The following is a 17,378-nucleotide window of genomic DNA, read 5'->3' on the forward strand; positions in this document are numbered from 1 at the left end:
AATAACATTGATTTTGATTAGGGCTGCAACTAACGATTAATTTGATAATCGATTAATCTGTCGATTATTACTTCGATTAATAATCGGATAAAAGAGACAAACTACATTTCTATCCTATCCAGTATTTTATTGAAAAAAAAACAGCATACTGACACCATATTTATTTTGATTATTGTTTCTCAGCTGTTTGTACATGTTGCAGTTCATAAATAAAGTTTTATTAAAAAAATAAAATAAAAAACCTCTGCGCATAGCATAGATCCAACGAATCGATGACTAAATTAATCGGCAACTATTTTAATAATCGATTTTAATCGATTTAATCGATTAGTTGTTGCACCCCTAATTTTGATTCAATATTATGTTTTGAGCTTTGTTTTATTAGTCAACATTGCAACTTTTTCTAAATGACATTTAACCTTTAAGCTTTTTTATTTCACTTTTTTTATGTTTTTGTTTATATTAATAGTATTTTTAGAATGTGCCGTGGGCCTTTAAAACATAAGCTGTGGGCCGCAAATGGCCTCCGGGGCACACTTTTGACACCCCCGCTATAGATGATAAAAAATTCAATCTGATCAATCTATGGATAAAAAGCAGAGCCTGGCGACGCATGCGCGTTTATCATAACTCTCTCTCGCTCTCTCTCTGTCTCTGCCCCTCCCTCACCAATGCTGCTGCACACACAATTTGTTTTGTTTTTAACCCCTTCTTAACCCTGAACGTACATTGAAAATACACGCAACCCTAACTCATTATGCCGGACATTTGAGGCATTTAAGAAACTCCGCCCTGACAGCTCCGCAAAAGAGGACATGTCTGGTGAAAAGAGGACGTATGGTTAGTCTATCCTAGCCCGTTAGCTGCTGGCATGCCGTGTATTGTGCCTCGGTCTGCATTGTTTACACAACGTGCGTTACGCTACTTAATATGTCCGTGTGGAAACTCGTTCGGTACACCTCCGAACCGAACCGGAACCCCCGTACCGAAACGGTTCAATACAAATACACGTACCGTTACACCCCTAGTATTATGGTAATTTTTAATCTATCTTTTTTCAAAAAATTTTAAATGAATTTATTAATCAATCAACAAAACAATACACAACAATACCACAACAATGCAATACAATTCCAAAACCAAACCCGTCCCAGCAACACTAAGAACAACAATAAACAGAGCAATTGAGAGCACACAAACATGACACGGAACAATCCAAATGTAGTGAAACAAAAATGAACATTATCGACAACAGCATCAATATTAGTAACAATTTCAAAATAGCAATGATTAAAAATCCCTCATTGATATTATCATTAAAAACATTAATAAAAAATAATAAAAATTAGAAATGAACAATAGTGTCACAGTGGCTTACACTTGCATCACATCTCATAAGCTTGACAACACACTGTGTCCAATATTTTCCACAAAGATATAATAAGTCATATTTTGGTTCATTTAATAGTTGAAACAAACTTAAATAATGGATCCCATATTCCAATATATGACTCAATATTATCTAAACTAAATGCAGTTTGTTCTACTGATATCATCTCCATAGCTGGTGTGTACCAGTCAGTATGAGTTGGACTGTCGACAGCTATCCATTTTTTAAATATTACCCTTTTTGTTATTATGCATATTGAAAGAAAAGCATTTTTACTCTTTGATGACACGTTACTAAATTGATGTAGATCCCAGAGAATACAAGTTTGCAGTGTCATTGGGATGTTTATATTAAGGAATGTGATTGCTTCTTTTGTTGTTTTCAACCATAACTCTTTTATTCTGACATTCTGAATCATTTTGATTCTATCTAGAAAGAACAATAACTGTGCAAAAATGACAGCACAACAAACACAAAGAGCAACTTCCTGTAAGCAAGCAGATGTTTTCGTGACCATCCTTTTGTGTAAATCAACTGTATCAAAATATACAATTTAACCTGAATAATGACTTAAGGCCTACTAGGAGTAGTCAATTGATGATTGTGAAGGGAATACTTAGTGCGGCCCAGTATCACCCCATCTCTACCTCTAGCGGCTCGATATCGATTGCCTTTGGGGGCTGTTCTGCAACTTGACATGTTTGTGCAGCCAGTGTGCCTGAGCACAACACAAATATTGATACAGCTGGCGGTAGAACCGACACCTGCACCAGCTGACAATACAAACCGCTCCAGCTTTATGTGCGATGTATGAGACATTTATCAATTGGCTTCATTTGTTAATCCTCTGACACAGGAAAGCGATTGGCACAGTTATTTTGTTTTGGTTCATTTGTACTCTTCCTTACATGAAACGCAATCCAGCTGGATTTTCAGCTGCATGAGCAAAGCAGACAAGAATAAAGATGACAAGCTGAGCATGTCCGAGGTCAAGAAGTTCATGCGCCTCATCAACATCGATGTGGAGGACAGCTATGCAGACATGCTCTTTGAGGTCATACCATTGGTTCACCATCACAATGTCTAAGAGTTGCAACTAACTTATAGTCTTATATGTCTGTATTTTGTTTTTTTGCATTTCCCAGTCATGGGTTTTAACAGGGCGTCCTTTTGATAATCCCTTTTTAGAAATGTGACAAATCCAAGTCGGGATTCCTGGCTGGAAAGGAGATCCAACATTTCTACGACCTGTTGACCTACCGGGAGGAAATCGACGTAATCTACCAGGAGTACGCCAAGTCTGCCGGCGTCATGAGTCCTGAGGACCTAGTGGAGTTCCTGATGAAAGAGCAGAGAGGGAAGGCAACACTGGAGGACGCCAACAAGATTATTGACAAGTTTGAGCCGGATGAAAAAGGTCAGAAGCTGATATTTGACTTTGTTTTGTTTTCAAATTATATTGCTGTTGTCGGCATATCATTCTTCTTCTATACTCTAGTTGCTGTTATTCTAAACATTAGTGTTAGTGGGAACAGACTCTCACTGAATGTTCTGAATTCCTGGGTTTAATTCCAGTGTTTTATTAAGCGGAATGATGCTGCAGTATTTTATACCGTTACATGCAATATGTGTCAATCACAAAAGACGAGAAAAGGGGCACAAACTCCAGAGTCGAAGAACGTTTTTGCACTGATCACTTCGTCAAAGGTTTGTTTGATGTACTTTTAACGTTTAGTATTTCCCATTCAAGTATTATCTTGATATTATTTGTAGTTCACATTTTGTAAAGCATGAACTCTGTGAGTTTAAGAAATCGGTTAAGATTTTACCAAGGGCAGCAGTTATACATTAAGCTTGCAGTACATACACCTTGGGTCTCCAACCTTTTTGAAACCAAGAGCGCCTTCTTGGGTACTGATTAATGCGAAGGGCTACCAGTTTGATACACACTTAAATAAATTGCCAGAAATAGCCAATTTGCTCAATTTACCTTTAACTCTGTTATTATTAATAATTAATGATATTTATCTTTGTGGAAACACTGATCATCTTAATGATTTCTCACAATAAATATATAGAGAAACAGATAAATATCAATATGCAACACTTTATTTTTATATTTTGACTGCACATTTTTCAAATTGAACATTTTCAAATGATCACTTCTAAGACAGTCTTGTGAAATCACAATATCCCATTTTAACTAGCGAGCCACTAGCATTTTTTAACAAATCATGAATTACTTTGCACCATGTTTGTACAAATAATAACTCATGTAAAATACAAAAGTCAACTCTCAAATTTTTAAATAAATCTTGTCACACTTTGAACTGGACACCAAATCTGTTATCTGTTTCTTTGTCAGTTAGTGAAGACCAAGTCTTTAAAATATTTTCTTGGATTTTCAAATTCTATTTGAGTTTTGTCTCTATTAGAATTAAAAATGTCGAGCAAAGCGAGACCAGCTTGCTAGTAAATAAATAACATTTAAAAAATAGAAGCAGCTCACTGGTAAGTGCTGCTATTTGGGCTATTTTTAGAACAGGCCAGCGGGCTACTCATCTGGGGCCGTACTTATCAAGCTTCTTAGAGTGCCATTTTACACTTAAGTCCTGAGAATTTGCGAAATTTAGTCCTACTCTCAAACTTAAGAATAAAAGCTTTTTATCAACGTTCTTAAGTCTAAGAATCACTCCTACTCTCCACGATATTTAAGAGACCTTCAGAGGTGTCTTAAGTGGTTAGGAGTTGCCAGCAGGGGATGGCACTGAGGCGAGAGAGACGTGCGCGAACGTTCAGGGAACGGAACAATGTTTTTTTTTTTTTTTTGATGACGAGCAGCTGATCAAACGGTATCGTTTAGACAGAGCGGATATTATTTTTGTCACAGATTTAATACTTTTCGATTCCTTGTTTATTTCTGCATGAGGCTGCAGTGGGCTAGTATATATAGAGCCACCCACACCAGTTTCAAATTAGTTGCCTAATTAATGAATTGGAAAGAAAATGTTATGACAGTAGCGTATGTGTGTGGCCGTGAGGTGAGTGACGTCAGTGAGTGTGTGGGCGATAGAAGAGAGGGAGCGGTAGCGTGAGTGCCGGCGGGGACTAGTTTGTTTTGTATTATTTTGTAGTTTATTGTCAAAATATACACTCCCATTGTCCACTTAAATATTTCCAAGATATTTCTTTATTCTTAGACAACGGATTCCCTTCCGTGATTGGTCATTTCTATGGACACAGAAATGACGTCACCTAAAATTCCGTTTACGGCACATAGTAATGTCGTAATTCAGCTCTGAGTGTGACACTTAAGATTCAGTCCTACACTTCGCTGAAAGTGTGAGTAAGACGCTTGATAACTAACTTTTAAGTGCAGCTTTCAGCGAAGAATTTATTTACTCTTAAGTCAACTCTTAGCAGACTTCTTAGGAGTAATTCTAAGAAGCTTGATAAGTACGGCCCCTGGTCCTTACGGGCTACCTGGTGCCCGCGGGCACCGCGTTGGTGACCCCTGACATACACAATGTTGACATCTGTACAGTGGTGTGCCGTCAGGGCCAGCAAGACCTTCTCTGCTGGCCTAACATACCGTATTTTTTGGAGTATAAGTCGCTCCGGAGTATAAGTCGCACCGGCCGAAAATGCATAGTAAAGAAGGAAAAAACATACATTTCATTTTTATTTATCTCCTTCATTGATGTGCATCTTTGATCGATAGACAATTATACCACAATTATTCAATTATACAGTTAAACACCAATGCCTGAGAAGGAGCAGGATGAAGAAAAATCTTACATTTTCCTGCCCCCTTCAACATCATACATAGTCCTACTTAATGATATCGTATAAACCAACAATTACATCCAAATATAACGAAAACAAACAAAAAAAACACACACAAAAACACAAGTGCAAAACTTCAAGAAGTACAAACCGAACAAAAAAAACTAAAGAAGTAATGTACACCTCACGGGATGATACAAAACAAATACAAAACCAGGCAAAAAATAAGTAAAATAATAAATATAAAGCAAAATGTAAACACCTATGGCTGTCCATAAGATTTTATTGTTCTGTCTTTATATATTTTTTTCAATTGGAATATATTTTTACAATCTTTTATCTCATTGTAAAGAGAATGTAAGTCGCACTGGAGTAGAAGTCTCATTTTTTGGGGCAATTTATTTGATAAAAGCCAACACCAAGAATAGACCTTTGAAAGGCAATTTAAAATAAATAAAGAATAGTGAACAACAGGCTGAATAAGTGTACATTATATGACTCGTAAACAACCAACTGAGAACGTGCCTGGTATGTTAACGTAACATATTATGGTAAGAGTCATTCAAATAACTATAACGTATAGAACATGCTATACGTTTACCAAACAATCTGTCACTCCTAATTGCTAAATCCCATGAAATCTTATACACTACCGTTCAAAAGTTTGGGGTCACATTGAAATGTCCTTATTTTTTAAGGAAAAGCACTGTAGTTTTCAATGAAGATAACTTTAAACTAGTCTTAGCTTTAAAGAAATACACTCTATACATTGCTAATGTGGTAAATGACTATTCTAGCTGCAAATGTCTGGTTTTTGGTGCAATATCTACATAGGTGTATAGAGGCCCATTTCCAGCAACTATCACTCCAGTGTTCTAATGGTACAATGTGTTTGCTCATTGGCTCAGAAGGCTAATCGATGATTAGAAAACCCTTGTGCAATCATGTTCACACATCTGAAAACAGTTTAGCTCGTTACAGAAGCTACAAAACTGACCTTCCTTTGAGCAGATTGAGTTTCTGGAGCATCACATTTGTGGGGTCAATTAAACGCTCAAAATGGCCAGAAAAAGAGAACTTTCATCTGAAACTCGACAGTCTATTCTTGTTCTTAGAAATGAAGGCTATTCCACAAAATTGTTTGGGTGACCCCAAACTTTTGAACGGTAGTGTACGTCTAGTCTCTTACGTGAATGAGCTAAATAATATTAGTTGATATTTTACGGTAATGTGTTAATAATTTCACACATAAGTCGCTCCTGAGTATAAGTCGCAAATTATGAAAAAAACTGCGACTTAATAGTACGAAAAATCCGGTAACCAGAAATCGTGATCATAATTAAAGATAAAATAATTTTAATTTACTTTCCCTAAATATCTAAAATTATTCATATTCTCTTCATGTCATATTATGCTCGTTCCAGTGCTGTTGTTAGTTTTAGTTTGTATCCAATCAGAATTCAGCTAGCTTATGTTGCCATGCTGTACCAAATCTGCTAGACGCCTTCAGAATCAACAATGCGGGCGTCCGTGCACTGTAAGTGAACGGGCACATACAGTTGATAGACAGTTGCGACAGCCAATCAGATCACGAGTTGTTGTCAGTAAGGCCTTCTAGATGGCCTCATGTTGAATGTGACATTTACGCGTCCTGTGATTGGATACTCATCGGGACCGTTGGCGGATGAATTTGAGAAGACAAGACTTAAGAAACAGTTGCGATAGCCAATCAGATTGCAAGTTGTTGACAGCAGCTGTTCTGTTACAACTAAAAGTTGTACACTCTGGTTAAAGTGTGTCATGCTTGTCATTTAATTAATGTTACATGTGTATTTGTCGCCATCCTGTGGTCAGGGGCAGTTAATATACCTTTTGAGAAGTGTGTACTTTGAATCAAACTTTATTGACCGGAAGTTGCATAAGCCAAGCAGAGAAATTTACGGTATATGTTTTAATTGCTGATGCGTTTTAATTGGTTTTTAAATGCGCCAGAAAATAACCCGTTTTGTATACTGTTGATGTGATTCAATGCTCAGTAGTGCGTAAATGTGTTACTTTATGGTATTTCTCCAGCAATGATCATGTGGTGACATCAATTATGGTATTTTGAAAGGTAATCATTGAAGTCGGAGATCACTGAAGGCCTAGGTGGAAAACGCACGGCCCGCCACTGCATCTGTAGTCGTATTTTGATATAGACGCGGAAGACACGCCTACTCGTAAACGACGCATACAGCAAAAACAAGGCAACAAACGCGGCTGTAGACGCAAAGTTAAATCATGAAATGTGTCCTTACCCGAGCAAAAACGATGCAGTCTTGATACTAATTTCTTTGACCCAGCCACACACAAAAAAAGTTGTAGACCTCCATGCTTTTCCAAGTTTCCATCTGTTTTGTCGTGTAGAATGACGATATGTCTGGGAACGCGGACGATGGATAATCCTGGAGATCACTGACAACTCTTTAGGGATCGATTTTATTGCATAGTTTGCATTTTTTGCTCGTATCCGCTTTTAATAAGAACATCTAGGCCCTTTGTGCACTCTGATAGATCACTCTGTTGGCTGCACAGTAGTCATGTTGGTTTAGTGGCCCACCACTTTGTTCATTTCCGTTCAAAAGTCACGTGTCCGAATACGACCTATACAATAATCTACATTTATTGAAGTGCAGTAATCTGCACAGTTTTGAGATCCAATGCAAGTTTGTGTGCAAACATTGGTCTAATGTAGTGTTTTTCAACCACTGTGAGATACAGTCTGGTGTGCTGTGGGAGATTATCTAATTTCACCTATTTGGGTTCAAAATATTTATTGCAAACCAGTAATTATAGTCTGCAAATGATGTATTGTTGTTGAGTGTCGGTGCCGTCTAGAGCTCGGCAAAGTAACCGTGTAATACTCTTCCATATCAGTAGGTGGCAGCCGTTAGCTAATTGCTTTGTAGATGTCAGAAACAGCGGGAGGCAGGGTACAGGTAAAAATGTGTCTAATGCTTAAACCAAAAATAAACAAAAGGTGAGTGCCACTAAGAAAAGGCATTGAAGCTTAGAGAAGGCTATGCAGAACAAAACTTTTCTTTCTTTCTTTGTTTAGTTTATTTCGAACATGAACACACTTTTTACAGTATAATACATCACAAAATTTCATATAATTTCACTTTACATCATGTCCGAAAAGGAGTAGGAAGAAGCAAAGCTTATTTAATCCTACCCCTTTCCCACTTCAGAGCGTTTACAAATATATAGAATCATTTACTGACCTTTTTATATAATAAACAGTTTTTCCCATAAACTGCCAAGATACCTGTGGCGGTGGGGGCGTGGCTATGGGCGTGGTCACCATGACATCATCGAGTAATTTGCATAATTTACTACAATGAAATGATTTTCTCTAAAAAGGCTCAAAAAATGTATACTTACTAATTAATAATAACAGTTTTGTTTTTAACGTCCATCCATCCATTTTACAATATAATTACAACACTTTATGTACATATTTATATACAGATTTGAACAATAACTTATTCACTGAAATATATTTATTAATTGTGGTTCTTACAAAAAATATATCTTATAAAATATAAAAGCTAAAATGTCTCTTAAAGCTCTGCCCCTTTAATTAGTGCATACTAAATAATTTAACTTAAGCCTACTACTTCAATCATATTATTTACCAGCAACATAAAGTGAAACAGAGGCAGAGGTGTCCTGCCACAGTCAGTAACAAATAAACAGAAAACAGTAGTGGTCAAATACAAATAAGGCAACAAGAGAAGTATCCTACACTTCTCTTTTGTAAAGTAAATCTGAACAGCCGATATGGGCATCTACATCAACTATATGATTTGCCTGAGAAGCTGGACAGGAATAAAAAAAAAAAATTTTTTATTTATTTTTTTTAAATTTGTGCGGACGTAATTCTTTCGTGGCGGGCCGCCACAAATAAATGAATGTGTGGGAAACACTGATAAAATAACATCTGTGAAATAGTATACACAACAGTTTTGTAATATGTAATTAATTAATTCAGTCATTATTAACATACTGAGATGAAGAATATCTTATTTTCAATGAGGTTGAAAGTATTTCTCATAATTCTTCTTCTTTGTACTTTCTAAGCACTAAAACTCAACTGGCTACAAAGTCAACAAAAACAGAATGCTGGACGACAGCAAAGACTTACTGCAAAGACGGCGTCCACAATGTACATCCGAACATGACATGACAATCAACAATGTCCCCACAAGGAAGGATTAAAAACTGAAATATTCTTGATTGCTAAAACAAAGTAGATGCGGGAAATATCTCTCAAAGGAAGACATGAAACTGCTCCAGGAAAATACCGAAAAAAGAGAAAAAGCCAGCAAAATAGGAGCGCAAGACAAGAACTAAAACACAACACACAGAAAAACAGCAAAAAACTCCAAATAAGTCAGAGGTGATGTGACAGGTCGTGACACTACACCTACTTTGAGACAAGAGCTATATTGATGCATGCTTGGTTATGCTTTAAAGTCATACCCAACGATTGCGACAACGACTTTTTACTGTCAACTGAGTTTAGTTTTTGAATTATTTCTGCTGGTGGTGTGCCTCCGAATTTTTTCAACGCAAAAAATGTGCCTTGGCTCAAAAAAGGTTGGAAAAACACTGGTCTAATGTAGGGCTGCAACTCACGATTAATTGGATAATCGATTAATCTGTCGATTATTACTTCGATTAATAATCGGATAAAAGAGACGAACTACATTTCTATCCTTTCCAGTACTTTATTGAAAAAAAAACAGCATACTGGCACCATACTTATTTTGATTATTGTTTCTCAGCTGTTTGTACATGTTGCAGTTTATAAATGAAGGTTTATAAAAAAATAAAAATTTGCCTCTGCGCATGCGCATAGCATAGATCCAACGAATCGATGACTAAATTAATCGCCAACTATTTTTATAATCAAATTTAATCGATTAGTTGTTGCAGCCCTAGTCTAATGTAGATGGAAAAATTACCTCTCAACTTGATAGCGATTTTTTTCCCTCAGATTTTCCATCAAGGATCAATGTGGACTTACACCTTTTTTACATGTTTTTGTTTTCCAGCCAAGGCAAAGAATGTGTTGAGTAAAGACGGCTTCCTCATTTACCTGCGCCATCCTGACGCCTTGATCATGGACCCAGAGCACAAGGAGGTGTACCAGGACATGAGCCGGCCTCTCAACCACTACTTCATCTCCTCCTCACACAACACCTACTTAATGGAGGATCAGCTGAAAGGTCCTAGCAGCACGGAGGCTTATGTCAGGTGACCACTACCATCACACCGTACTCCATGCTTGTAATTGGTATTACACACTAATTGTGGGTCGACATTAGGCACACTTGCACTTTGATTGGCAGGGTTACCGTATTTTTCGGTCCATAGGGTGCACCGGATTAAAAGGCGCATTAAAGGGGTCATGATGAGTTTTTTCTAAATTTAAAACACTATCTTGTAAGGATGTAACATTACACAAAAATATCGGTTCGGTACGTACCTCGGTTTAGAGGTCACGGATCGGTTCATTTTCGGTACAGTAAGAAAACAACAAAATATAAATTTTTTGGTTATTTATTTACCAAATTTGTAAACAATGGCTTTATCCTTTTAACGTTGGGAACACTATAATAATGCTGCCCAAAAATAGAACTAGCTCTGTGTGTGTTCCAAATCAATTATTTAGTGTCTCTGGATCTTGTTTAAATCTCAGCTCAGATAATACAGTTCTTGGAGAAAGGTTTTGGAGAATAAAGCAGTACAGTCCATGTGCTGCGGTTAAGGGTGAAAATGTGTAGAGGGAGAGCTTCCTACCAGCCCAGACAGAACAGGTGGTGGGGTTCCTGGCTGGAATCTCCCAAGAACGATCCTTGGACTAGATGCTTTTTTTCCTTAGCTCGACATCATAAAGAAAAGCCTGGCCTGTGTAAGAACCAGGACCATCCTTATAAATCAATGTGTACACAAATCATATTTTCATTAAATAACACTAATTGCATTATAAAGTATTCACAACAGGTTCTAGTTTTTTCCTCAATATTGTACAATATAAATCAACATACATGTCAGAATCACAATATGCAATAAAGTGCTAAAATAGCCATTAGCAGCATAAATATGACCTATACAATTTGGTCAGTGCACTAAACGTGCTTATTATCAAACACATTCAAAAGTACATTCAATACACAATAGTTATCATTGGTTCAAGTCATAGACCTTGTATATGGACGATTGAGAAATATGCCACAAAGACTGTTGTAATGAAACAATGGAAGAAAGACTAATATATTTTCATAAACATGGACTCACCAACTCCGCTTCTACAGTCACACAGAGCTTAATGACAAAAAATCCGGCGCTGGGAGTCTGCTCTATAAAGTTAACAAATAGGCATTTAGTTTAGAATCCCGTCAGCACAATATTTGGGGTGAAAACGAGAACAAAAACCTACCTCGAGCAGAAATACAATCTGTCTCCCGTCACGTCCTGTCTACTGGCCACTTCCTTTTACCGGCTTATAAGCACAGCTGATTGGACCGCGGCGGTCACGTGACAAAGAGTAATACAGTGCAAGAGCCTAATTGTCTCCGCAAAAGTATGTATTTGAAACCTGCGTTACACCAGCATGCCGTGTGTTGTGCCTCGGTGTGCATTGTTTACACAACGTGCGGTACGCTACTTATGTCCGTCTGTGCAGTGCGCTACTTAATATGTTCGTGTGGAAACTCGTTCGGTACACCTCCGAACACATACACGTACCGTTACACCCTTAGTACTACCTCAACTTACCAGTTTAATTGGTTCTGTGACGGACTTCTTCACTCAAAACACTTGTATCTCAAGTCTACGTCTCCCATTGAAACAAATGGGAATCCATTCAATCGATGCCTGCCACCTACCCCAAAACCGCACTAGAGCAGTTTAATAGCACGTACTATTAACTACAGTCGTTTTCTGAAATAATGTAATAACACAGCACTTACCATCAGCGGCTTTTCCATATTTTCATGGATAAATGTCTGCCGTTTAGATATTTTAATGTCCTTGAATATTATTCACTTTTTCTCAGCACTGTCCTTCACACTCACTTTCTTCCTTCCCATGCTTGGAAAACAAAGGTATGTCCATTTTTAGCTATAAACTGTTGGAAGCAGATCAGAATCATATCCATATTTAAGTGTTACTTCTTTCTAAACTCCATAGACATATAAAGAATAGCTAGTATTCTTCCTTCTTTTGAGTCTCATGGTAAGGTGTCGGCCTTCTAGATTGGAATGTGTCAGAGTAGAGATAACTCGGAGTAGTCTAAACAACGGGAGTGGGGGCCAGGGACAGAGGGAAGATCACAGCACTTCCGTGGGTTGGGAGAGACCGAGCTAGACCGGGCGAGGGAACGCTTGTGTACTGGGTTGGTCTCACGTTTGTCCTCTAAGCTTGGAGAATAAACCACAAAATACCAACTACTGCCTGGTGATTGAATATAAACATCAGCTTATGTGCCATTTTTAAGAATTCGGGAATGACCAGCAGCTTAGAATCCCTGGGAGGAAGAGCTGGTCAACGCAACAAAACTAATGTTGGAGAGCAAGACCAGATGTTTTGCTCGGACATTACGGGGTTCATTGTTGCATTTGCTATGTCAAATAATGACAGAGATGCTTGTAACTAAAATATTTGCTTGCAACTTAAAGCATAACAGACTGCTCTTATCTCAAGACACTCAAGTTGAGGTACCACTGTATTTATTTTTTGGTACTGAATAAGCTATTTACAGACTTACCTTATATATGACACATTTCTAACATACTTTCCTTATAAGAAAATAGTAAGCTGGTGCATGTTAATGGGGCACTTATAAGAAAAAACATAACCTTATTGGTTCCTGCTGTTGTGTATTTGGGATCTGTGTAAGTCCTGAAAATGTGAAACTAACCGTGGAGGCATTGCGTAGATATTTAAAAAGCAATCTTGCCTTCCTTCATACTTCCGGGAAATGAGCTGTTAAGAATTTGCAAAACCTGTGACATTTTTCACACCGGTGATGTCACCTTATTATCCATATATGGTATACATTTACCCAAAGTGCCTTGCGCGAGTCCACCATTGTAGTCCATAAGCTCCTTTTTCACTATCCTCTCGTTGTGGGGCAGACTGGCTCGTACATGCACATGCATCCTCCGCTGTTGCCATGTTTAATACAAAGTAGTTCGAACTCATAGCTTTTCAGTAGACTCGCTGTGAAAGCGCTAACTACAACAAAGATGGCGGGGAAAATACAGTGGAAGTGAAGACACGTAAATAAGAATGCCCACAAAATAATGTTTCTAAATGAGCTCTGTTTTATTCTACTCCTTATCTTACATGTTGATTTGTGCAAGTGTAATGATGTAATTCTCACGTTTCTCGCAGGGCTCTGGTGAAGGGCTGCCGCTGTGTGGAGCTGGACTGCTGGGATGGATCAGACAACGAGCCGGAGATCTACCACGGCTACACGCTCACCTCCAAGATCCTCTTTAAGGACGCCATTAAAGCCATCAAGGAGTTCGCCTTTAAGGTGCGCTTAAGTATCCCCAAGTATATTCTAACACCGTCCATAGTGCGGCCAGCAGCTAATTTTTTAACTGCCTGCGGCACATTCTAAAAATACTATTTAAAATAAAAAAATTAATAATAATAATAAAAATTAAAAAATAAATTTAAAATAAAAAAAAAAGTTGAATGAAAAAGCAAACCGATAAGTAACGAGAAAAAGATGCAATGTCGACTATTTAAATTTGTCAATGTTCAGGAAGTAATAAATCAAAATCAATTTGATGAATTATTGACCTATTCAAGATTCCAATTACTACACATTTAATATTCTACTTGTATTTGAATATTTTTTGGGGATATAATTTATTTGGAAAAAATGGGCATAAAACAAAATGTAAAAACAACAACTTGGAATCACCAGATGGATCTGAAGTTGATTTAGAGATTTAAGTGTTGAGTAAAAAAACTAAATTGTATGACTTATTTTTGACACTTTAATGAGTGGGGCCCTTTTGGATCCCCAAATATTTCAATGGGATTTTCTTATTTTTTAAACTGTCATTACTCACAAAGGAATCATGCAGAGACAGAGTTCAATTCGGCTCAATGAGGAGACACGTGTTTTGGGCTGTATTCTAGTTGCAGATCCAAACTACGTTCTAAAAGTCCAGCCTGCGTGCTTCCTCTATTTATTTGGGAGGTCCCTGTTTACATCACTGAAGCTGTCGCTGAGGGAAGGGGGTAATCTCGACAACTCCAGTTAGACACAATATATGATTATTAGGGGTGTAACGGTACACAACATTTTCGGTTCGGTACGTACCTCGGTTTAGAGGTCACGGTTCGGTTCATTTTCGGTACAGTAAGAAAACAACAAAATATACATTTTTGGGTTATTTATTTACCAAATTTGCAAAATCTTATACCAAAAATATTTTTCTTAGTGGAATATTTGATGTGAAGTAATGGGAACCTTGGATAGGTCAATAATTCATAATAACATTGATTTTGATTCAATATTATGTTTTGAGCAATGACAGTTTGAAAGAAAAAAAATACAGCTTTGTTTTATTAGTCAACATTGCAACTTTTTCTAAATTACATTTAACCTTTAAGCTTTTTTATTTCAATTTTGTTATGTTTTTGTTTATTTCAATAGTATTTTTAGAATGTGCCGTGGGCCTTTAAAACATTAGCTGTTTGACACCCCTGCTATAGATAATAAAAAATTAAATCTGATAAATCTATGATAAAAAGCAGAGCCTGGCGACGCATGCGCGTTTATCATAACTCTCTCGCTCTTTGTCTCTGCCCCTCCCTCACCAATGCTGCTGCGCGCACAATTTGTTTTGTTTTTAACCCCTTCTTAACCCTGAACGTACATTGAAAATACACGCAACCCTAACTCAAAATGCCGGACATTTGAGGCATTTAAGAAACAGCTCCGCAAAAAGAGGACATGTCCGGTGAAAAGAGGACGTATGGTCAGTCTATCGTAGCCTGCCGTGTGTTGTGCCTCTGTGTGCATTGTTTACACAACTTGCGTTACGCTACTTAATATGTCCGTGTGGAAACTCGTTCAGTACACCTCCGAACTGAACCAAAACCCCCGTACCGAAACGGTTCAATACAAATACACGTACCGTTACACCCTTAATGATTATACAAAAATGCCAATGTATTGATGCTGGTGATATCGCCTTGTCTCTGCTCTGTCTGCATCACGGCGGTGTTCGGCCTCGGCAGTCAGCAGGCCGATCCTGGACACAAACACTGATACCAGACTGGCTTGCAATCTTTTGGATTGCCAGCTTTGCACAGACAAAGAAAAATACCACTTCGGCACAATTGACAATAATTATAGCAACGGCCCTTAAGCATAAAAGTTGTGTAATAATATGCTCAGTGGAAAAAGTTTGGACGCCCCAATTTTATCACCGTGTATGTGCCGATTACAGACTTCTGAATACCCGGTCATCCTCTCCCTGGAGAACCACTGCAGTGTGGAGCAGCAGAAAGTCATGGCCCAGCACTTGAGTTCCATCCTGGGCAGCGCCTTGGTCACGTCACCCCTGGGTGACGGCATGCCTACAGACTTCCCCTCCCCTGAGGTGCGTGTCCTGCCACTGAGTAGTTCCCCCTTGTGTCGATACCTGCCCCTCACGCTGCTCCAATGTTTCAACTAGGAGATGAAGAGGAAGTTCTTGATCAAGGCCAAGAGGTTGAACAAACTGGAGGCCGTTTTTGCTTCCGAGGCGACAGAGATTGATGACGCTGAAGTTACAGAAGAAGACGAATCTGATGATGATGAGGAACCGGAAGAAGAAGAAAAGCGTAAGGTAAGTGAAAAATAGTCGTATAATCCAGAATTTGAGTCGATTTATATATGTACGTATGATTTAAATGAATGATGCAGAAGAAAAAGAAACTGAAGCTAGCCAAAGAGCTGTCCGACATGGTGATCTACTGTAAGAGCGTCCACTTCCACGGCTTCGACGATGCCAAGAAAAACCTGAGCTTCTACGAGATGTCGTCCTTTAAAGAAAAGAAGGCAGTTGCCCTTGCAGAGGAGACGGGTAAGGAAGACGTTTACATTGCCGCTAACGTATTATTCTAATTGATTTTTTTTGTAACACAGTTAGTGAATGAATCGCACATTTGTAGTTGTTTCCCATATTTCTGCACAATAACTCAGATATGGTAACACTGGCGAGCAATAAAGAATATGAAGTGGTTTTTGGTCTAGAACAGGGGTCACCAACCTTTTTGAAACCAAGAGCTACTTCTTGGGTACTGATTAATGCGAAGGGCTACCAGTTTGATACACACTTAAATAAATTGCCAGAAATAGCCAATTTTCTCAATTTACCTTTAACTCTATGTTATTATTAATAATTAATGATGTTTACACTTAATTCAACGGTTTAAAAGAGGAGAAAACACGAAAAAAATGACAATTAAATTTTGAAACACAGTTTATCTTCAATAATCGACTCTTTAAAATTCAACCGAAAAAAACCCCCAAAAAAACTAGCTAATTCGAATCTTTTTGAAAAAATTAAAAAAGAATTTATGGAACATCATTAGTAATATTTCCTGATTAAGATTAATTTTAGAATTTTGATGACATGTTTTAAATAGGTTAAAATACAATCTGCACTTTGTTAGAATATATAACAAATTGGACCAAGCTATATTTCTAAAAAAGACAAATAATTATTTCTTCTAGATTTTCCAGAACAAAATTTTTAAAAGAAATTCAAAAGACTTTGAAATAAGATTTAAATTTGATTCTACAGATTTTCTAGATTTGCCAGAATATTTTTTTTGAATTTTAATCATAATAAATTTGAAGAAATATTTCACAAATATTCTTCGTCGAAAAAACAGAAGCTAAAATGAAGAATTAAATTAAAATGTATTTATTATTCTTTACAATAAAAAAAAAAAATTCTTGAACATTGATTTAAATTGTCAGGAAAGAAGAGGAAGGAATTTAAAAGGTAAAAAGGTATATGTGTTTAGAAATCCTAAAATAATTTTTAAGGTTGTATTTTTTCTCTAAAATTGTCTTTCTGAAAGTTATAAGAAGCAAAGTAAAAAAATGAATGAATTTATTTAAACAAGTGAAGAC

General features: G+C 37.3%; 1 protein-coding gene across 1 annotated transcript in view; it reads left to right on the plus strand.

The window, feature by feature from the left end:
• plcd1b (phospholipase C, delta 1b) overlaps positions 1 to 17,378 on the plus strand; it is a 50,860-nt gene that overhangs the window by 19,751 nt on the left and 13,731 nt on the right. The window contains exons 4-10 of the mRNA XM_062070303.1: positions 2,315 to 2,444; positions 2,579 to 2,807; positions 10,276 to 10,477; positions 13,622 to 13,766; positions 15,703 to 15,855; positions 15,931 to 16,083; positions 16,161 to 16,320. Of these exons, the coding sequence (XP_061926287.1) occupies positions 2,315 to 2,444; positions 2,579 to 2,807; positions 10,276 to 10,477; positions 13,622 to 13,766; positions 15,703 to 15,855; positions 15,931 to 16,083; positions 16,161 to 16,320 (1,172 nt within the window). The remainder of the gene's footprint in view (positions 1 to 2,314; positions 2,445 to 2,578; positions 2,808 to 10,275; positions 10,478 to 13,621; positions 13,767 to 15,702; positions 15,856 to 15,930; positions 16,084 to 16,160; positions 16,321 to 17,378) is intronic.

The sequence above is a fragment of the Entelurus aequoreus genome, linkage group LG14, assembly GCF_033978785.1.
Source record: "Entelurus aequoreus isolate RoL-2023_Sb linkage group LG14, RoL_Eaeq_v1.1, whole genome shotgun sequence".
In the NCBI taxonomy this organism is placed as follows: Eukaryota; Metazoa; Chordata; class Actinopteri; order Syngnathiformes; family Syngnathidae; genus Entelurus; species Entelurus aequoreus.